Consider the following 22,637-nt stretch of genomic DNA (forward strand, 5'->3'; position numbering starts at 1 on the left):
TGTAGGAGAGGGAAGACTTTCCCTCTAGCCTCAAGTTCAGTAATTCAGTAGAACTTATGATTGTTCAGAACTTGAGTCTATAAAATAAGCTGACAAGAGGCAGATTGTATCAGTCCATTCTTACATTGCTATAAATATCTGAGACTGGGTAATTTAAAACCTAGGTAATTCAAACCTTTTTTAAAGAAAACAATAAGAACACATGGACACAGGGAGGGGAACATCATACACTGGGGCCTGTCGGGAGTTCGGGGGCTAGGGGAGGGATAGCATTAGGAGAAATACCTAATGTAGATTACAGGTTCATGGGTGCAGCAAACCACCATGGCACATATATACCTATGTAACAAACCTGCATGTTCTGCACATGTATCCAAGAACTTAATGTATAATTTAAAAAAAGAAAAAAGAAAAATAAATAAATAAACAAATGCTGAAAAAAAAAGAAAAGATGTTTAATTGGGTCGTAGTTCCGCAGGTTCTCCAGGAAGCATAATGCCAGCACCTGCTTCTGGGGAGGCCTCAGGAAGCTTACAAAATGGTGGAAAGTGAAGGGGGAGCAGGCACATCACATGGTGAAAGCAGGAGCAAGTGAGAGATAGAGTTGAGGAGGGAGGTGCCGCCACTTTTAAATGACCAGATCTCATGAAAACTCACTATCATAAAGACAGCACCAAGCCATGACTGATTCGCCCCCATGATCAAAACACAAAACACCTCCCACCAAGTCCCCCCTCCAGCACTGGGGAATACATTTCAACATGAGATTTGGGTGGGGACAAATACCCAAACTATATCCTGCCCTGGCCCACCCCAAATTTTATTTCCTTCTCCCATTGCAAAATACAATCATTCCTTCCCCCAAATTCCCAAAAGTCTTAACTTATTCTAGCATTAACTCAAAAGTCTAAAGTCTTATCTGAGACAAGGCAAATCCCTTCCACCTATGACAAGTTAGTTACTTCCAAAATACAATAGGGGCATTGTACAAACAGGCGTTGGATAAACATTCCCATTCCAAAAGGAAGAAATTAGTCAAAATAAAAGCTCTACAGGCCCCCCACAAGTTTAAAACTTAGCAGGGCAGTCATAAAATCTTAATGCTCCAAAATAATCTCCTTTGACTCCATGGCCCACATCCAGAGCACACTGGTGCAAGGGGGTAGGTTCACAAGGTCTTGGGCAGCTCCACATCTGTGGCTTTGCAGGGTTTAGTCCCTGAGACTGCTCTCACAGGTTGTTGAATGCATGTAGCTTTTCCATGCGCAAGGTGGAAGTTGCTGGTGGATCTACTCTTCTGGTGTCTGGAGGATGGTGACCCTTTCTCACATCTCCACTAGGCAGTGCACCAGTGGGGACTGTGTATGTGGGCTCCAACCCGTTTCCCTTCTGCCCTTCCCTAGTAGAGGTTCTCTGTGGAGGCTCCACCCCTGCAGCAGGCTTCTGTCTGGGCACCCAAGCTTTCCCATACATCCTCTGAAATCAAGTAAGAGGCTACCAAGCCTCATAACTCTTGCATTCCATGGACCTGCAGGTTTAACACCACATAGAAGCCACGAAGGATTATGGCTTGCACTCTCTGAAACAGCAACTCAAGCAAGCTGTGTCTGGGGCCCTTTGAGTTAAGGCTGGAGCTGGAGTGACCTGGATGCAGGGAGCAGTGTCCCAAGTCTGCACAAAGCAACAGGGCCCTAGGCCCTGCCCACAAAACCATTATTTTCTCCTAGTCCTTTGGGCCTGTGATGGGAGGGGTTTTCTAGAAGATTTCTAAAATTCCTTTGAGGCCTTTTTCCCATCGTGTTGGATATTAGCACTTGGCTCCCATTTAGTTATGGACATATCTCTAACAAGTGGTTGTTTCACAGCCTGCTTGAATTTGTCTCCCCAAAAAGCCTTTTCTTTTCTGCCATTTGGCCTGGCTGCAAATTTTCCAGACTTTTACACTCTGCTTCCCTTTTAAATATAAGTTCCAAATTTAGGTCATTTCTTTGCTCTTGCATCTGAACATAGGCAGTTAGAAGCAGCCATGGTACATCTTGAACAATTTGCTGCTTAGAAATTTCTTCTACCAGATACCTAAATTATCACTATGAAGTTCACACTTCCACAGATCCCTAGGGCACAGGCACAATGCAGCCAAATTCATGCATGAGTCACCTTTGCTCCAGTTCCCAATAAGTTCCTCATTTCCATCTGAGACCATGTCAGCCTAGACTTCATTTTCTGTATCACTATTGGCATTTTAGTCACAACCATGTAACACTAAGCAATTCCAAACTTTCCCTCCTCTTTCTGTCTTCTTCTGAGTCTCCAAACTCTTCCACCCTCTGTCTGTCACACAGTTTCAAAGCCACTTTCACGTTTTCAGGTGTCTTTGTAGCAATGCCCCACTCTCAGTACCAATTTTCTATATTAGGCTTTTCTTGCATTGCTACAAATACCTAAGACTGGGTAATTTATAAAGAAAAGAAGTTTCATTGGCTCACAGTTATGCAGACTGGACAGTAAGCATAGTGCCTGCATCTGCTTCTGGGGTTGCCTCAGAAAGTTTACAATCATGGAGGAAGGTGAAGGGAGAGCAAGCACTCCACATGGTGAAAGCAGAAGTAAGCAAAAGAGAGAGAGAAGTGTCTGGGGGGAAGAGAGATGCCACACACTTTTATATGACCAGACCTTGCAAGAACTCACTCATGGTCATGAAGACAGCACCAAGCCATGAGAGATCTGTCTGCATGATCCAAACCACCTGGCCCCACGGCAACCCCACCTTCAGCATTAGGGATTACTCAACATGAGATTTGGGCAGGGACAGATATCCAAACTATATCATAGATTAATAGGAGAAAGTGTATATGCATTTATCAAGTGCATTTTCTTTTATAGGAAAGAAAAGTGAATACTCAAGAAACCAGTTAGACTTAAAAGCTTATTATACCATCTTTATAAGGGAGAAGAGAGTGGGAATGTAGACAAGTTAGGGGGTATAAATGATTTGGGGGAAAGATGATGGGGTCCATAGAAGAAGAGGTGACAGTCTGTGACAAAGTTTGTCTGGGTGTGGCATGAACTTCCAGTTACCCCTTCTGGGATATAAGTTAATCTCTGGTTGATAAAACTGGGGGACGGAAGTGGTATCAATGACAATTAAGAAGTTCTTTTTGGAGGATCTATCCCTAGGCAGATAAGGGGATCCCAGAGAAAGACTCTGCCTGCATCTGTTGTCCCACAGAAACTCCAGTTTAATGTAATCAGCTACCAAAGTGGCATGTTTTGGGGTGGCATTTCCTGAACATTTTCAGGAACAATATGTAGCCACAGACCTTAAACAATGGTCTGGCTGTATTCCAATAAAACTTCATTTACAGAAACAACTCAATACTCAGATTTGGCCCTCAGGCTGCAGTTTTCTGACCCCAGCGTTTGTTAGTGAAAAAGGAAGATACGGTGAAGATCTTTACCTATCACAGAATGGTGAGAAGAGTAGTAGGAAATACTTTAGAGAGACGGCCAGATGTTAGATGTATCAATCTGCTTACCATACAGATTATGCAAATTACTCTAATTACAATGGAAAGAAACTGGAGAATTTTAAGCAAAGAGTGACATGTTTTGGCTTTGTTTTGAAAGAGGGCTGGGTGTAGTGGGTCACACCTGTAATCCGAGCACTTCGGGAGGCTGAGGCCGGCAGATCACATGAGGCCACGAGTTCAAGAGCAGCTTGGCCAACATAGTGAAACCCCTAGTGAACATTTTGCTGCTTAGACATTTCTCTACTGAAAAAAAAAAAAAAAAATACAAAAAATTAGCTGAGTGAGGTGGCACATGCCTGTTGTCCAAGCTACGAGGCTGAGGTATGAGAATTCCTTGAATCTGTTAGGCAGAGGTTGCAGTGTGCCAAAATTATGCCACTGCACTCCAGCCTGGGCAACAGAGCAAGACTCTGTCTCAAAAGAAAAGAATAGAAAATAGATTGACGTGTAGGAAGGGCAAAAATAGCAGACCTCTTAGAAGTTGTTGCCACGGCCTACTGAAGATATAGTGGTTTTGACAACAGTGAGAATTGAGTAGATTTAATATCTACTTAGAAGTGAACTAAAGGGCTTGCTGGTAGTTGGCATGATGATTTAAGGGAGAGTCATGAGACCATATGCTTGCATATCGGATACTTTTTTTTTTTTTTTTTTGAGAAGAAGTTTTGCTGTGTCGCCCAGGCTGGAGTGCAGTAGCACTATCTCAGCTCACTGCAAGCTCCACCTCGCAGGTTCACACCGTTCTCCTGCCTCAGTCTCCCAAGTAGCTGGAATTACAGGCACCTGCCACCACGCCCGGCTAATTTTTTTACTTTTTTTACTAGAGACAGGGTTTCACCATGTTGGCCAGGCTGGTCTCATACTCCTGACCTCAGATGATCCACCCACCTTGGCCTCCCAAAGTGCTGGAATTATAGGCGTGAGTCACCGTGCCTGGCCAGAATACTTTTTAAAAAGGTACATGTAATTAAATTTTAACTGATTTTTGTTGTTGATATTGTTCAAGCAACAAAAATTATCCCTGGTTAACGCCAGCAGAAGAAAACATTATTGAAAAGATAACAGTTTGGCTTATAGCATCAAATATAAGAAGATACAATCTGATTTGAGCAGAAACAAGAGGAAAGGCAAAATAACAATCTTGTCTCAGAGAGCGCCTCGTAAGGAGCTGTAACTTGCCTCTCTCTTTCAACACTTAGATGTGCACCACCTCACCACTGGCCTCTTGACTGCCTGCCATTCCCTTAAATAATAGGAGTCAGCAACTCTGTGTCACTTCCTCAAGATTCGGTCTAGTTTGTGAAGTTCTGATTGGCCACTCCTAGGTCATGTGGCCCTGCTGCACATGAAGGGTGAGAAAGCACTGTAGTGAGAGGTGGCTTCTGATACCTTCTCTAGCCTCATCCTAATCCCAGTCATGATCATCTCTTACCTCATTGTTGAAACAGTTTTCTGGTTTACCTCCCTCCTTCTGCTCTTAAATTTCCCCCAACTGATTTTCCAATGGACAGCCGGCATGATCTTGTACAAATGCAAAAGTTATCATGCAATGCCCTTGGTTCAGATATTTCAATAGCTTTCACTGTTCTTAGGAGAAAGACCCAAATCTTTACCTATGAGATATTTTATGCTCTGGTTCTCTCTTTCTAGCCTCAATTCTCCCTCATTTCAACCCATGCCCACATTCAGGTCCTTGGAAAGCATGTCCTATGCACCTTTGAAAAGATATTGAAAAGGTAACAGTTTAGCTTATAGCATCAAATGTAAGAAGACAGAATCTGATTTGAGCAGAAGCAAGAGGCAAGAAGCCTTTGCATGAGTCATGGAGCCTTTGCAAATATTGTTTTCTCTGCCTGGGAAACATTTTTGCTTCCTCTCCTTATTAATTCCTCTTCCTCTTTCAGATTATAGCTTGGACATGCATCTCTCCCAGACTGGATAAGGCCCTGTATGATAAGCTATCAGAGGAGAGAGATTTACTGAAGTTAAGGGATGACTATAAATAAAAGAGAGCTTCCCAGGTGCTAGCTATTATGCGCTTTCATTTTATGTCATTCATTCCTCACAAAAACATTTTGAGATACATTGACTATTGTCCCCATGATTTCAATAAATATAATGAGGCTTACAGATGCTGATTCCATGCAGCTAAGATGTGGCAAAAAAATAAATGAGAATCCAAGTCTTTGATCTTCATATTCCTGCCCTTCTGACTATTCTGCTATTAGACCATATTCTGGAGCTTGGACTGTACCCATGGTAGCAGGAGGAGAGATACTTACATTTCAGGTTTAGAAATGATTGCTCTGGATGAAAGAGGCAATAAATGAGTTGAAAGGCTGTTATGGAAACCAGGTGAAGCCAGGTGAGAGGTCGGGAAAGCCTGCATTCAATGATAAAATGCAGATGCGTTCCTGTAATGATAACTTCTTATGAGAACCAGGTCTTAAAATTAGCTTAGAAAGAGGGAGGCTGCAGCCAAATTACACCTATAAATAGGGAGAGCCTTAACAACTAGACAGTAACTGCACCTCAAACAAATAAGATAGGGAGCAAGGTATGAGTTGAGAGCATTTTAACCTAAGGCTAGGAATGAAGAGCTCACTCTGAACTTGAATGTCAGGCCCTGGGCCAAACCTTCTTGGATGGCCCTGGTTCAACAGTAACCTCCCTCCTTGCTCCAGGCCCTTCTCCATAGTATCACTTTATTTTGTGTCCTCCATGATAGTTACTACTATCAGAGATTGTTCCTTTGTATGGTTTTCATGTTTGTTGATACCCGCCTCTCCAATGTAAACTGCAATTCTGTTTTCCGGTGCCTAAAAGTGGATGGGCCTGTCACATAGTAGGAACTCATTTTTTTAAAAAAACTGAATGAAAAGAAAACAAGAATGAAAATAATAAGTAGCAAATACTCCCATGGGGAATATAGAGGCTGTTGGGGGAAGTGCTTTCCTTACACAATGAAAAGAGACTGAGCTGTGGTCTTTTAAAGGAACATCAGATCTCATGTTATCTGACTTCTTTGCCAACCCAGATCCAGCTCAAGGTAAAACTCTAAGCAACTCGGGCTAACATCCAACCAAGACAGGGATGGGCAGGCTGATTTTCAAGATGAGAATAAGAGAAAGTTTCAGAACTGTCTTAGTAAAACATGTACACACAATTTAAGACAAAGAATAAGCATGATAATCACCTTGTGGATTTCTTTAGCCTGTTAACTTTGCTAATCTTGTCAGTCCTGTCTCCTTTAGGCTTGTTCCTAAAGTGATACATAGCAAAGGAGTAAACAGTAATAAAATTTTTAAACTGAGTTGAATAGATGGGTGTGTGTTTGTGTGTGTGTGTGTGTGTGTGTGTGTGTGTTCAGATATGAGTGTTGACAACAAGGAGCACGGGATCTCCCATGTAGTGATGGTTGTAAAAAGAAAGGAAAGTTGGCTGGGCACAGTGGCTCACATCTGTAATCCAACACTTTGGGAGGCCGAGGCTGGAGGATTGCTTGAGGTCAGGAGTTCAAGACCAGCCTGGGCAACACAGTGGGACCCTATCTCTAAAAATAAATAAAAAATTAGCCAGGCATAGTGGCACACATCTACAGTCCCAGCTACTTACTTGGGAGGCTGAGGTGGGAAGATGGCTTCAGCCCATGAGATCGAGGCTGCAGTGAGCTCTCTGATCATGCCACTGCACTCCAGCTTAGGTGACAGAGCAAGATCCTGTTTCAAAAAAAAAAAAAGGAGAGGAAAGAAATAAAAGTCACCTTGTCCCTGGGGCTTTGAGGAACTAGTGAAAGGACAGAAAAGTGGCCCAGGTTGCTCTGTGGTAGGAAACAGCGGTACTATTCCTGAGCTTAGATAGAAATATATACTGGGAACCACAGGCTCTCTGCCAGTGTCCTGCCAGTGGAGCACCCTTTGAGGAGTGAAAGCAAGTGTTCTGATATTCTACAGAGGATGAAACACAGTTCTCATGGTGTTACTGGAAAAGGCTCCTCATCCAGACCCCAAGTGAGGGTTCTTGGATCTCGCGCAAGAAAGAATTCGGGGCCAGTCCACAAAGAAAAGTGAAAAAAGTTAATTAAGAAAACAAAGGAATGGGCCAGGTGCGGTGGCTCACGCCTGTAATCCCACCACCTTGGGAGTCCAAGGAAAGTGGATCACGAGGTCAAGAGATTGAGACCATCTGGCCAACATGGTGAAACCCCGTCTCTACTAAAAATACAAAAGAAATTAGCTGGGCGTGCTGGCGGGCACCTGTAGTCCCAGCTACTCGGGAGGCTGAGGCAGGAGAATTGCTTGAACCCAGGAGGTAGAGGTTGCAGTGAGCCGAGATCGCACCACTGCACTCCAGCCTGGAGGCAGAGCAAGTCTCCGTCTCAAAAAAAAGAAAAATAGAAAACAGAGGAATGAAAGAATAAAGAATAGCTACTGTATAGACAGGGCAGAGCATTCCCAAAAGCAAGAGGAGGAACATGCCCACCTTGGGTGCAATGCTTTTATATATATCAGATAACAAAGCAAGAAAATCATGGGGGAGATGTGCTTTACTACAAGAGCTTTTGACAAAGGATTGTTAATTTTTGTGTAACTACAGTCTTCTGCAAGAATTTATATTATTATCTTTAAAGTGAAACTGATTCTTAGTTTAAGAATGCTTTTGTTCTTAAGATATCAGGACATCAGGACATTTCCTGGGTCTGTTAGGTCGTAGGTCTGTTCAGTAAACATGATTAACTTATTCTCTTAACTGTAAATATCCTGTTAACTAAGAATGCCTAACCTCCTGGGGAATACAACCCAGCAGGTCTGAGCTTCATTTTACCCAGCTCCTACTCCAAGATGGAGTCCCCCTGGTTTGAATGCCTTTGACAATGGGGTTCAGATTCAAACAATAATTATTGAATGACTCTTGTATGCCTGGCACATTAAAAGGTGGCTTCCCATTCATTATCTCATTCAAACTTCACAGTAATTTGGTGACACAGCTATCATAACCTTATTTCATGAATGAGTACCATGAGGCTCACAGAAAAGTTATTTCCACAAGATGCCCAGGAAGTTGAGGGCAGACCTGGAACTGGGGTCCCCTCCTAATTCAGGCCCTCTCTGCAATACCGAAAACAATTTTATTTTAGACTATTTATTAGATTGCTGCAAAATAATTGTGGTTTTAAGTTTTGCACCAACCTAATATTAAGGGAATTTGACTTCTAAACTCGGTAACTTAAAATTATAATTTATATTGTTTTGGTGCAATCTTGACATCCAGAACCATGGAGAAACGTAACCCCAGATTCTACATTTCTTCTACTTCTTTATGAAACAGTATTTGGGGAGAGGTAGGATTTATAATCAGGATGTAGATACTACTTAAGGAAAAACAGGGCTAGAAACAGGATCTCCAGATAACATTACTAGTGATGCTGTTACACTGGATTTCTTCCCAGCTCCAGCTTTAATTTAGTTGTTTGCTCATAACATATTATAACCCCTTTCTATAGTAAACTGGCACAAGGTTTTCTTAAATTGATTCAGGAGGAGAAACTGTAAAGTTATATCAGGAGAGGGGTAAAATCCACATTCACCAAAATGGTGGATTAGGGTTAGAGGTTAGAGTTGAGAGGGAGAAGAGAACAGAAAGGGAAGAAAAGGTGTAGGACACCCTGCTCTGGGGATGAGAAGTGAACCTGAGAATGCCACTGACTTGTCACCAAAGGAGAAACTGAAGTTAGAGAGTCAGGGAGTATTTGGAGAAGGGTGGACAGTTATCTAGCAGGTTCTGGGTAAAGCGAGAGTTCAGTGGCCGAATGAGAGCTACACCTAAGCGGGTCTGAATATCTTAGTAATTCTACGGCAAGGGCAAGAAGTTGTAAAACAGGTTTTGAGCAAAATAGCCACATAGCCTAATTTGGCCCGGCATTGTCCTAACTCTTAATACCTCTCTCTCTCTTTGCTCCTCAGCACCCAAAGCCCACCCAAATGTACCATCCAACTGCACCTTCCTCTACTGGCCTACTCTTCACCTACCCTGGGTCCCATCCTCCACTGTCTCCTCCTCCTCCTCCCTCAGAGCTCCACCTAAGGCTGTCTTCAAAGGCAATGACCTGCATACAGAATTAGGCCATCTCTTCTACTCTCCACCCCATCAGCTCTCAAATTTCCACCAAAACTTATCTCATCTTATAGTTGTCAGGAAAGCAACTTGAATACTGGTGACTTCATGTGTTAACTACCTCAGGTCTTTTATATGGTAAAGAAGGCACTCGTTACCTCAAACACCACAGACATTCAGAATTGAATTTGTTGAAGAAATTTTGGACCTTTTTTGTGGTGCATCTCAAAGTATACAAAGCACACACTTCATATTAATATATTATGTTAAGTAGATGATAGAGAAAAGATCCAGTTTTATCACCAGTGTCTTAACCACTGTGTTGTGCCCTCGGTATAAGCTTACCTTTGAAGAGCAATCTACAAGAGGAGTTTACCTGGTAAGTCGCTGAATATGAGAGGAGGTGGCAAAATGGCAGAGGAATTGCTTCAAAATTGATGAGTCTGATTGAGATGCTTTTGTGTATTGGAAACGGGGACAAATAAGCAGGATGTGCATTTGTTATGTTGAGAATGTTCCTTGCTGTGTTGATAGCTTATTTGAAATGTACTAAATTATTAAAAGTTTCTCCTTAAATACACACACAGATTTAGAAAGCTGAGGCCTAAAAGTAAATCCTACTAGTCACAGTAGATTAAGAAATGTTTCTGTATCTGAGCTTAAGACCATGAGTAAGATGTGAGAAAAGTGGTTATCAGGGTTGGGGTTACTGACCCTTCTAACTTCCCCTCTCTCAGACCTCCTCGTGGGATGAAGTAAATCAGGGAGTCTCTCGCTGCTTTCCTCAGTGTCTGTGGGCATTTAATAAACGTTGATGGAAACGCTTCACCATCCTGAGTGCACTGCCTCTTCTCTAGCCTCATCTATAAAAAAACTCTAAGTTATTTCTAAGCCAAGAAATGGCTATGCTTTTACTACCTTTGTCATTATTATATGGCAGAATAGACCTTACCTGATTCAGCGTTTTCCTTCGAGCTTCATATTCTACAGCTTTGTAATGATAGTTGATAGCAATTTTCATTTGCAATAAAAAAATAAACGTTTAAACCAATGAAATAGCTGCAAGCCTGTTGTATCGGTTCGAACCCCAAGAGCGCGCCACCAAACACCACAAGGCGGTGTGGAGCAACACGCTGTTCTAATGAGCCCCTGGGTGCAGACGAGCTGAGGCCTACAATGGCGTCAGCACCAAATGAGTATGGGGCAGGGGTTTATAGAGTCTCCTGTAAACAGGAAGTGTCTCAGTCTGACGTAACTGCTACGCAGTACGCGGACGGCCTCTTTCTCCGTCTTCAGTGGGTACGTGTCTCCTGCGCAGCCCTCTTCCTGCTTCTGCTATCTTGCTGACGCAGGCTGCTGGCTCAAGTGGGCTTGAGCCTTGGGACTGGGCCTGAGAAGGGAGGAGTTATTCACCCCCCACCCTGCAGCTTCCAGCCCCAGGGGAAAGTCATTCAATAGCCACCATCAGTTTCTACGGAGCAACGTGCAAAAAAATTACAAAAGTAGGAACATTGCAAATGCTTTCTCATGGCGGAATTGATGGCGACAAGAAAATTACGAAAGCATCGAAGCACTTTTAAGGCTGAGTTTTAATCCTAAGAAACACAAATGCTAAATATAAAATTCCAATCAATCAACAAGTGCTAGCCTCGATTATTTAATGGTAAACAGTTGGAAAAAAGCTCAAATTAACACGAAATACTAAATAAGAGACTAATAAATATTTCATCTAGTCAGTGTGACAAAAAGGCCTCCATAAACTTCTTTGCTCATTGGGTAGGCTGAGAAATGGGTCAGATTGGATATGATTTATTTGGTTACAGTTGATCATTTGGCCTAAAGACAAATGCGTCTTTTAAAAAATGCGTTATTTATATGGTTGGAGATTCAAGAAAAGGATAAGTGTATAGACCTAAACAGAATCTGAATGCTTGTCTTTGGCTAAGTTGAAGTTAATGATCACAATAATGAACCACATCAGGAAACATGGTGAGCTTGGGGCCGAATTTTCAGTTGTAACTTGTACCTCTCAAATTGTTACATTATTCAACAATACATTTTCCACACACTCAAATTTGTTCACTTGTAACTTGTATTAATTGAAAATTCATTCACTTTGGAAGGTGTTTTGAAAGAGGCTTGTTTATAGCAGTTGCTGGTACCCCTGGAATTCAAAATGATGCCAATTGAATGCCATTTCAAATAAAACCTTTTATTTATTTATTTATTTATTTATTTATTGGCAGCAGAAAAGAGCAGTCACACAGTAGCTCTTGATTTGTGAACAGTGTTTTCTAACTCTCAGACTCCCACCATGTATGTAGTTCCCTTGAAGGAACTAGGTTGGACACATTTAACAAGAAAATAATTCTATCTCCATATCTGCTTTTTAATTTGAAATCATATGGGCCTTTGATTATACTTCATCCCATTCTCATGCCTCCTATGATCAGTTGAGAGGGTGAACACTGAGAACCCTACAGCAGCTTCTTCTGTTTGTAAAATATTGTTCAATGACAAGTCAGACAGATAGAAACCTCCAAAGCGTGGTGGCAATATTGTGGACAAAATTTGTGAAAATATTTTACACTGGACCTTCCAGTAAGCATTTTCGCAGCCCTGGGTCACATCCTGAAATTATACAGTTGGATCCCCCCAAATCGGGTTGAAGTGCTGACAAAGGAGAGGCTGTAACAGATCAAAACTGATCTGGATGATGGGTGAGTGAAGTGGCCAACAGGCAGGTAGAGGACAGAGATAAACCCATACATGCCTTATAGGAGTTCTTGGCTTTACGCGGAGTCCATCCTTGTAAGTGGTGCATTAAACAAAGAGTTTATTGTAAAGTGGGCCTGATCCCTGGAGGAAAAGAAAATTGATTCTTTTTCACTGGAGGGAAGTTAACTCTTTCTGTCCTTTTGCAGCAGAGAAGGTGCTGAACACGTATTTAGTGATGAATTTCCCTGGTTCGTTCCAAGGGGTCTTTATGTCAGGAATAGTATTTGTTCATACTGCATTTTCTATGTAATAGAGAGGCAGGATTCCCTAAAGTCCCCGCGTTATAATCCCTTCATCCCATCTAGCACAGGTAGACTGTGTAAAACACATATTCTAATAGTTACTAAGCTATTAAAATTGGCTACAATACTTCTATTTTTGTTTGTTTTGCATAGGAGTAACTCAAGATGATTTTGATGTTGCAGTTCTAAATTTCACTTTGACTTGAGCTGGGAAATCCTTTGGCCTATTATACCATGGACGCTAAAAATGATAAGAGCTGCATGTTCTGCCTTGATGTTTTCAAGACTGAATTTGGAGGGAGAAAAATTATTTTGCCTAAGGATGTCTGTGAAAGTATCAGGAAAACACTGAAAAGCCGGAGAGAAGGGTTCAATTGTAGCATGCTCCCTTTAAGAGGGAAACGAGATTAGCAACTTTGGCAAATTTGGGACTCTATTCAGAGGGAAAGAGAAGTGCTGCCAGTGTCAAAAAAAAAAAAAAAAGGATGAATGTTATGAGACAAAGGCAGAGGCAATTTTACACCTTTCTGAAAGCTTACCTGGGAGTAGTTTTAGCTACACTGAGGTTAAGAAAGATGCATTTTTTTTTTTTTAATCTTCTTTCAAGACTAAAGGTAGAGCTAGGGGGAAATGAGTTTAATGTGAAGTAGTACCCCTGTCAGTTCTGTTTGTCCTGGGAAGTATACAAGGAAGAAAAGCCTCCGTGGAAGAGAGAGCAAGCACCAGGTGCTGAAGGTGAGGGATTACCTATTACACTAACAATTATGAAAGTTACATTATGATATGAAAGTAGAAACTCTTTATTGCATCCTTCTTTTAAGGAAAAACCTGATTTAAACAGTTAGGAAGCTTATGACTGCTAGACACATATCTGAATTGTATTTTGCCTTTTCATATTAGCAATTACTTTTTTTTCTAAATGCCCTCATGCAAGAAGAGTTTACAAAAATAAAGCAGATTTTTTTTTTATATCAGGTCAGAAAAGTTAGTGAGGCATCATTTGGGATAATCACAGTGTTTACCCAAGCCTTATTCATATATAAAAATGTTATTTTCTCTAATTGCATATTTTGCCTCTATAATGACTGGTTAAATTCTAAACTGAAATGAGTAATCAATACTGTGCAGCTAATGTTCAGATGAAGTCGTAGCTATTTTAGATGGTATGACACTGCTCCAAATTTGGCAAATTGCTATAAAGATGGACATTGAAAGCTAAAAAGTGTGTTTTTGTTGTTGTTGTTTTTTAGGTTCTAACTGAAAACCCAAACCAAGAAATAGCAACAAGTCTAGAATTCTTACTACTACAAAACTCACCTGGATCCCTAAGGGCACAGCAAAGAATGAGCTATTACGGCAGCAGCTATCATATTGTCAATGTGGACCCAAAATACCCAGGCTACCCGCCAGAGCACATTATAGCTGAGAAGAGAAGAGCAAGAAGACGATTACTTCACAAAGATGGCAGCTGTAATGTCTACTTCAAGCACATTTTTGGAGAATGGGGAAGCTATGTGGTCGACATCTTCACCACTCTTGTGGACACCAAGTGGCGCCATATGTTTGTGATATTTTCTTTATCTTATATTCTCTCGTGGTTGATATTTGGCTCTGTCTTTTGGCTCATAGCCTTTCATCATGGCGATCTATTAAATGATCCAGACATCACACCTTGTGTTGACAACGTCCATTCTTTCACAGGGGCCTTTTTGTTCTCCCTAGAGACCCAAACCACCATAGGATATGGTTATCGCTGTGTTACTGAAGAATGTTCTGTGGCCGTGCTCATGGTGATCCTCCAGTCCATCTTAAGTTGCATCATAAATACCTTTATCATTGGAGCTGCCTTGGCCAAAATGGCAACTGCTCGAAAGAGAGCCCAAACCATTCGTTTCAGCTACTTTGCACTTATAGGCATGAGAGATGGGAAGCTTTGCCTCATGTGGCGCATTGGTGATTTTCGGCCAAACCACGTGGTGGAAGGAACAGTGAGAGCCCAACTTCTCCGCTACACAGAAGACAGTGAAGGGAGAATGACAATGGCATTTAAAGACCTCAAATTAGTCAATGACCAAATCATCCTGGTCACCCCGGTGACTATTGTCCACGAAATTGATCATGAGAGCCCTCTATATGCTCTTGACCGCAAAGCAGTAGCCAAAGATAACTTTGAGATTTTGGTGACATTTATCTATACTGGTGATTCCACTGGAACATCTCACCAATCTAGAAGCTCCTATGTTCCCCGAGAAATTCTCTGGGGCCATAGATTTAATGATGTCTTGGAAGTTAAGAGGAAGTATTACAAAGTGAACTGCTTACAGTTTGAAGGAAGTGTGGAAGTATATGCCCCCTTTTGCAGTGCCAAGCAATTGGACTGGAAAGACCAGCAGCTCCACATAGAAAAAGCACCACCAGGTCGAGAATCCTGCACATCAGACACCAAGGTGAGACGAAGGTCATTTAGTGCAGTTGCCATTGTCAGCAGCTGTGAAAACCCTGAGGAGACCACCACTTCCGCCACACATGAATACAGGGAAACACCTTATCAGAAAGCTCTCCTGACTTTAAACAGAATCTCTGTAGAATCCCAAATGTAGTCCTAAATTGCGATTATGAGGGCTACCACTGAATCATTTTATCTTCCAGCCAATCAAGTCATTGTAAACATGGCTTTTTTGAAAGTGTTATAGCTACGTTTTATGATGATGCTGGGTAAGTAGAGTAAGTTAAACTGGGTAAAAGATAATCTAAAAATTCCATAGTTCTCAGTTATTAAAATTTTTCTTGTTAGCCAATGTTGTATTAAGAATGCTATTAAGAAGCCTAATTGATTAAAATTTATCTTTTTTATTATCTTACATACTTGTATCTTCAGTTGGAGGTGTAGTATTCAAAAAATGGGGAATGAAGACAGGAAGGAGGCTGGAATAAATAAAAATAAAAATAGACAAGTAAGACAGCATAAATAATACATTTTTAAATATGTCAACATTGATAATACAATGAAGATTTGCCCTAAAAAGTATCATATCTAACCAAGATATGCAAAAGATGCATTCAGTAAGCTGTAATGTTGAGAAATATAACTGTGAAATCAGCTCACCATTTCAAGTCACTAGGTTCGCCACTTGGACTGTCTTGGTTTCAGCGAGCATAGCGAGTGGCTGTAAGAAATTGTCCATGCCACCAGTTCCATTGCCTCTTGCCCAGGTAGTGATCAATGAGAGCTAGAAGCGATTTTCTTCTCTAACCGATGAGGCAGAAGAAAAGTTAACAGTATTTAGAGCAGCATTTCTCTCTTAAAGTCCGTGGTTGACTCCAACAAATGGAGACCAGAAACAAGGCAACCACGACCTTGCTAGGTTCTCTGAGAAGGGGACTTTCTATGTTCATGTCCCACCTTCCTGCAGGACATGACCAAGGGACAGGATCATACAGATGAGGTGAGAGGATGGTTAGCAGCGATAAACATTCTCAGACCCTCGGAGAGAAACCGTTGCTAGCTTGCAGGTCCCGAAAGATTGCAACTTTGGCTGCTACATAAAGGATAGAACCTTTTTGGGGAGAGGGTGGGGAGGGAGATATTTATTTGTGCCCAGAAGCAGTTATGTATGCTTCTTGTCTTGGTTACCACACAAGATACAAATGACTCGAGTTGTGGATTGCGAGAAACTCTTTTATTAAACTTGGAACAACCATTTAAATGAAGGATTTTGTGAGATAGAATTCGATTAAAGTGATTTTAATGCACAGTAAGTGGATAATCTGAGTACAATGAAATTTCTTAAGTTTTAGAACCTGAGATAAAATTGTATACTCTACTTTCATGTTAAAATACGTTAATCATGATTACTTTAAGCCCACATCCACTGGCCTATGAGTAAAGAGTCACTTTAAACTTTATAAATCAAAGAGATATTAGGTACATTCAGAATTATTTGTGTTTTGTTTTGTTTTACATTGTTGCTGCACTGGCAATAAGTATGTGGCACTGTTTTTATTTGTTTATTTTATTTAAATACACACCCAGACACACACACACACCCAGTTTTTGCTTTTTCTGGAAAATCTTTCTCTCTCTCTCCATGTAAATTAAAACGCACAAGTGAATGAAGTAATTATATATGCCAAGATTATAAATACAAGTAAAATATATAGGTATAGGTAGATAGAGTGCCTTTCTGTTTCTTTTCTTTTTTCTTTTTTTGTTTTTCCTTCCTTTCTTCCCTCTTCCCCCTCATCCTTCCCTTTCTCCTTCTTTTCCCTTTTTTTTTTTTGGCCTGGGAGTAATAAAGTTACTTTTTAAATGCACGTATGCAGTCTTTTATTCCTATTGTTTTATGGATAAGAGATTTGTTCAGGTCAAAAGTTGCAAAACTGTTCTGAAGCTTAATATTAGAGACCCAAGTAAGATTGTTTTTAGTCTTGCTTGAGGAATGCACACTCCATTTAAAAAATTATGCACTCTGTAGATTTGGATTTTACAGCAGCAATTACTTGGCTAAATTAGAGTACTGCAATCTTGTAAGTAGAAAACAGCCACCATGACAATAAACAAAAACACTTAAAAATATTTTTAGCTTGTTTTACCTACATCTAGTTTCATTTCACCTTACTTTGCTTTGTTGACTCTGCTACCGCTGATGTTTGCCTTGTCAATACCAGAATAGGGGCATCAATGTCCCGTGAAATACATTTGTTGTTCTATGAGCCTCTATAATCAAATGCTTGTACTCAGAAGAGAGTTTAAAATCAGCATTTCTATGTAATATATATCTCTAATAATCTGTGTAATTTTATAACATACTTTGACAACCCCAATGAGTTACTTAATAATAAAGATCTTAAAATAATGCAAAAAGTGTGTGCATATACCTATATTTTCAGTGGTATAAGTTCTGTTTGCTGATGTGGTCAGCATTGGGTACAGTGCACCAAAAATAAGAATGCTGCTTCATAGAAATAGAACATAGGCAGCATTGTAAAGCATTTTTATGGTTTTTTTTAACAGTTTGTAGAACAGGTATATCTGAAGTAAAAATTAGTTGCTTCTGTAAGTATCACAAGCAGGTTCTATGTAAAATGGCAATTCTAGTTTCAAATGCTCTGCCAATAACGAGAAGTTGATTGAATATTTTTTCTTATGCCATCCACTTTTTCCCCCAAAATGAAATTATTCAATGAAGTTAAATAGATTTAAAATGAATTGTGGCATCAAGGTATTGCTCCACCATGTGCTATTGTTTCTGAAGGGGGCCCTGGAGAAGTGAGTAAGACTAAGGAGAGAGAAGAAAATATTATTTTCATGTGCCACCAGATTAGTGAGTATTATCAAGTGATTGATGCATGGATTTAATCCCCACAATAACATAGTAAGGTGGATATTTTAAATTTCCATTTCATCGACTCTCCAATCATTTTCTTTTCCCTAACAAATTCCTAATTGGAAAACAATGTGTTCAGGTTTTTTTTAAAAAAAAAAAAATACAGCTGTATTTCCAGTCCCGATGCAGGTTGCTGGAGGGTAGGGTTACCTGGCATAGTTCTGGCACATGAGATGTTAGCAGGAATCTATGGGTGTGGCTTTTATGAAAGCTTTTAAGCTGACTTGGCTGGCACATGCCCTGTTCCTCTCCCTGCTCACCTTTCTCTCCATCTGGACCTCTAACTTGGTAGCTTATGCTCTTGAAGTCACCTTGTAAGAATGCAAATCAAGGACACCCCCTACAAGGGAAAATAGAAAGGTAGGAAAGACTGCAGCCCTAGATTGCCTATCTCCAGATGTCTTTTTCATAAATGAAAATAAATATGATTTCTAATTGACACAGTGAGCAATATATCTAAGGGAAATTATCCAGGAAACAAGGCTGGTAAGAAAAAAAAAGATGCACAACTTAGGTCCAACTTGTACTTGTCCATGACAGTTGATGGAGTTGCTAGCTTTCTTGCTTGCTTGCTTGCTTTCTTTTCTTTTTCTTTCTTTTTTTTTTTTTTTTTGAGACTGCCTTGCTCTGTTGTCCAGGCTAGAGTGCAGTGGCATGATCTCAGCTCACTGCAACCTCTGCCTCCTAGGTTCAAGCCATTCTCCTGCCTCAGCCTCCCCAGTAGCTGGGATTACAGGCCTGCACCATGCCCAGCTAATTTTTGTATTTTTAGTAGAGATGGGGTTTCACCATGTTGGCCAGGCTGGTCTCGAACTCCTGACCTCATACTTTCAAAGGAGTTGAGGACATGCCACTATTGTAAGACACACACAAAGGATTGCTTTTGGCCTGGAAATCCCTCTGAGATGCTGGTGGTGGCGTGACCTTGATAAAAGGATTAACCAGGCCCACTGCTCTTTTGCTTCTTTCTTCCCCCCAATATAATTATATTCTGTGTTTTATTGGGACTTTCACTAGGGTGAATGGTCTAAAATCCAAGAAACCTGGATAAAGCAGGCACTGTACAACTTGGGCAAAAAATAAAACTCTGCTAATATTGTCTCAGACCCTCTATCCCTCACCAAGACCAAACTGCATCCATTTAGAATATTTGAGAGGATTCCAGATTTTTCTTTAAATATTTGTATTTCATCATTTCTGAGTTGGCCAGGACATGTGCTGAGTGGATTCTCTGGGCCACTTTTATGTAAATTTTTAGGCACCACATTCTACTCAGTTTAATATATTCTATTAGTCTCATCGGTTACAAGCCTTGATTCTTCTGTCCTGAATGTTCTGCAAGGTGTGTGCAAAGTCCTGTGTCTTTTAAGGTAAGACTTGCCTGTGGATATCTAGAAACCACGCCTATTTACCCTGGGTACTCTATAAATTACAAAGCCCTGACTCAATTCTAAAATCAGCGTGGCCTCTCTCTCTCTCACACTTTCATTTTTAAAGGAGCAGGATGACCCAGGCTCCCGAGAAGAGAGCTTTTGGCTCCACATGCAAAATGCAAGTTGGCGTTAACACAGAACACACAGATTATGCAGCAGGGAAGCACTTGGTAAATTCTTTTCAAATGTTCCCCTAGATAGGAGGTCTTTGAAAGCAAAAACTAGTAACCGAGATTCAGTCCAGATAAATCTGTGGGCAGACAGCAAGTAAGGTCCCCTAGAAGGGGCATTTTCCTAAAAAGACATAATCATAATGCTGCCCAGAAACCATCATTGGTTTGCATTACTTTGTACCTTTTCTTCAATCAGAAAAAGCTTATCTACCAGTAAATTCCCAAGTGTTTTCTTTCACTGCTCTTGGTTTCCTAAAGCAACTGAACGCACTCCTCTTATGACTATGCGGTTGGGTCATAAGATTTGGCTTGGAGTAAGCAGCCTCTTGCCTCATCCTGCCACCCTGTGCTTCTTTCCTTGGAAATGTCCAAGCTTGTGGTTTGGGATTCTCTGTGCAGAGTTTTGAGGCTTATGTCGACACCTCTACATGTTTTGAAATTAGATAGATTGAGTTGCTGAGCACCTAGCAGGGATGGTAGAAAAAACAAAAATAAAATGAATAAAATAAACTATGGCCTTTTTCTGTTGGGTCTCATTGATTTATTCTACTTTATAAATACTGTAACGTAAAAGGATACCATGTCCAGGGTCTGTCTGCTGTCCCAAGAAAAAGCAGCTGGACTGAGCTGGAGAGTCTTCCAAATAAATAAGACAATCTGTGCTGGGTAATCACTCATCTCAGGCCTGGAATGGAAACTCTGGGGACGCTTCAGTCTGCAGAGAAACAGGTTAATTATTTAAAGTATTTCAGCAAGCCTGATGGATGAAAACTCAAACAAATAGATTAAGTCTTGCTAAATTACATAGCCAAAGAATGCTGTTTTTTTTTTTTTTTTTTTTTTCCTCTATGCTATCATTTACCACAGGGGCCAATAAAAGGTCTTTAATCACTGTCTAAGAAACTTGAACTTGAGATAGAAAGGGCCCCTGGAGATGTAGTCACCGTGAAAACTTCTTTACAGCAAGTTATCAGAAATCTTCAAATTTCCACATAAAATACTTCAGTCACATGCGATACTCACTGTGGTTAAATGCCCTTTATTTGAATTAGAAGCACATGTTGAAGATCAATTATTTATCGTGCTGCTGGTTGATTCTTTCTGACACTAGTTGGCCTGGGGAAGGGAGGCTAGTCATAGGGGCCGGGTTAAGGACAGAGCTAGCCTCTGCTAGCCGCCAATTCCAGAACCAAACATTTTTAGGATATCAAGAGGACATCAGATCCCTTTTTATGTAGAAGAAACCTCCAACTTGGGAGTTATCTGCCTAAAGAGTGACAGACATGGAGGGAAGGAAGAAGAAAACACAATTACCAGTGGCCAATCTGGGGCAATAAGCAGACCTGATGCTGCCCAAGGTTGAAGTATTTTAATCAGTAAACAGCACAAATGATCATTTCGAGACCCTTTGTTAAATAGCAAGCCGGTATTTTCTAGAAGTGTTATTGATCATTAAGTATTCAAAGAAGTGGCCGGGCACGGTGGCTCAGCCTGTAATCCTAGCACCTTGGGAGGCCGAGGCGGGTGGATCACTTGAGGTCAGGAGTTTGAGACCAGCCTGGCCAACATGGTGAAACCCTGTCTCTACTAAAAAATACAAAATTAGCTGGATGTGGTGGCATGTGCCTGTAATTCCAGCTACCCAGGAGGCTAAGGCAGGAAAATCGCTGGAACCCGGGAAGCGGAGGCTGCAGTGAGCCGAGACCACGCCGCTGCACTCCAGCCTGCGTGAGACTCTGTCTCAAAAGGAAAAAAAAAAAAACAACAAACATTTGGAGAAGCTGGGAAAACAAAGGTAAAAAAAAAGAAATGTGGGAGGCAGTTGGTAAGAACCATGATAAAAGAAGATAAACTTCTTCAAAATGTGCACAAACAACAATTGAATAAAAAAAAAGCTCGCACCTTTTCAGGGAAATGCTAATGTACAGTGAGGCACACCTATGTACACTGATTTATTGCCACCAAGCCTTTTACCTTGGAAGCAGAAATGTTTAGTCTTTTGGCAGGGCCAGCCTTAAAGCATAAGCAAACACAAGGAACAACAGGTTTTTTTTGTTTTGTTTTTTTGGGGAGCAACTGGGTTTTTTTTGTTGTTGTTTTTGTTTTTATCATTAAATGGAAGTGCTCCCTTCTTGAAACAAGTGCTATGAAGAAAACAGCCCAATCTGAGAGAATCACACAGATTTGGGCTGGATACAGCCACTTATTAACTGTGCCACCTGGAGCAACTGAGCTGCTGTCTCTGATTCTCAGTTTCCTTAGCTATAGATTTCCTTTCTGTATTAAGCTACAAATTTAAGGGTGCAGAATTAAGAATCAAATGCCTTAAGTTTGAATTCTAGTTCTACTTCTTTCTTTTTTTAAAAAATTAATTATTATTATTATTATTATTATTATTTTGAGATGGAGTCTCACTTTGTCACCCAGTCTGGAGTGCAGTGGCATGATCTTGGCTCACTGCAACCTCCACCTCCCAGGTTCAAGCAATTCTAGACCTCAGCCTCCAAAGTAGCTGGGATTACAAGCACACGCCACCACACTCAGCTAATTTTTTTGTATTTTTGGTAGAGATGGAGTTTTGCCATGTTGGCCAGGGTGGTCTCGAACTCGTGACCTCAGGTGATCCACCTGCCTCGGCCTCCCAAAGTGCTGGGGTTACAGGCATGAGCCACCATGCCCAGCCTAGTTCTACTGCTTTCTTACTGTGTGACTTTGGGCAATTTACTTAACCTCTCTGGGCCCAAGTTTTCTCAACTGTGAAGTAAAGAAAATAACAGTACCCACCTTACACTTGTTAAAAGGGTTAGTGAGAAAATATTTATAAGGTCCTTAGAAGAATGCCTAGCACATAATGAATGCTAATACAGTGTAGGCAGTTAATACTGCCAGCAGCAAACTCATCTCTTTTGGTGTTTCATAATTTACATTCCTTAACTTTTAACTTTGACCTAATCAAAAAAACAAACAAAAAATTAAAAAG

The 22,637-nt window shown here is 40.8% G+C and overlaps 1 protein-coding gene across 1 annotated transcript in view; it reads left to right on the forward strand.

Annotated features, from left to right (window-relative positions):
- KCNJ16 (potassium inwardly rectifying channel subfamily J member 16) overlaps positions 1 to 17,523 on the forward strand; it is a gene marked incomplete at its 5' end in the record, with an annotated part of 61,434 nt that extends 43,911 nt beyond the window's left edge. The window contains 1 exon segment of the mRNA NM_001132302.1: positions 13,915 to 17,523. Within this exon segment, the coding sequence (NP_001125774.1) occupies positions 14,008 to 15,264 (1,257 nt within the window). The 3' untranslated portion in view covers positions 15,265 to 17,523.
- Positions 17,524 to 22,637: the final 5,114 nt, after the last annotated feature.

Source organism: Pongo abelii, chromosome 19 (genome assembly GCF_028885655.2).
Source record: "Pongo abelii isolate AG06213 chromosome 19, NHGRI_mPonAbe1-v2.0_pri, whole genome shotgun sequence".
Taxonomy (NCBI): domain Eukaryota; kingdom Metazoa; phylum Chordata; class Mammalia; order Primates; family Hominidae; genus Pongo; species Pongo abelii.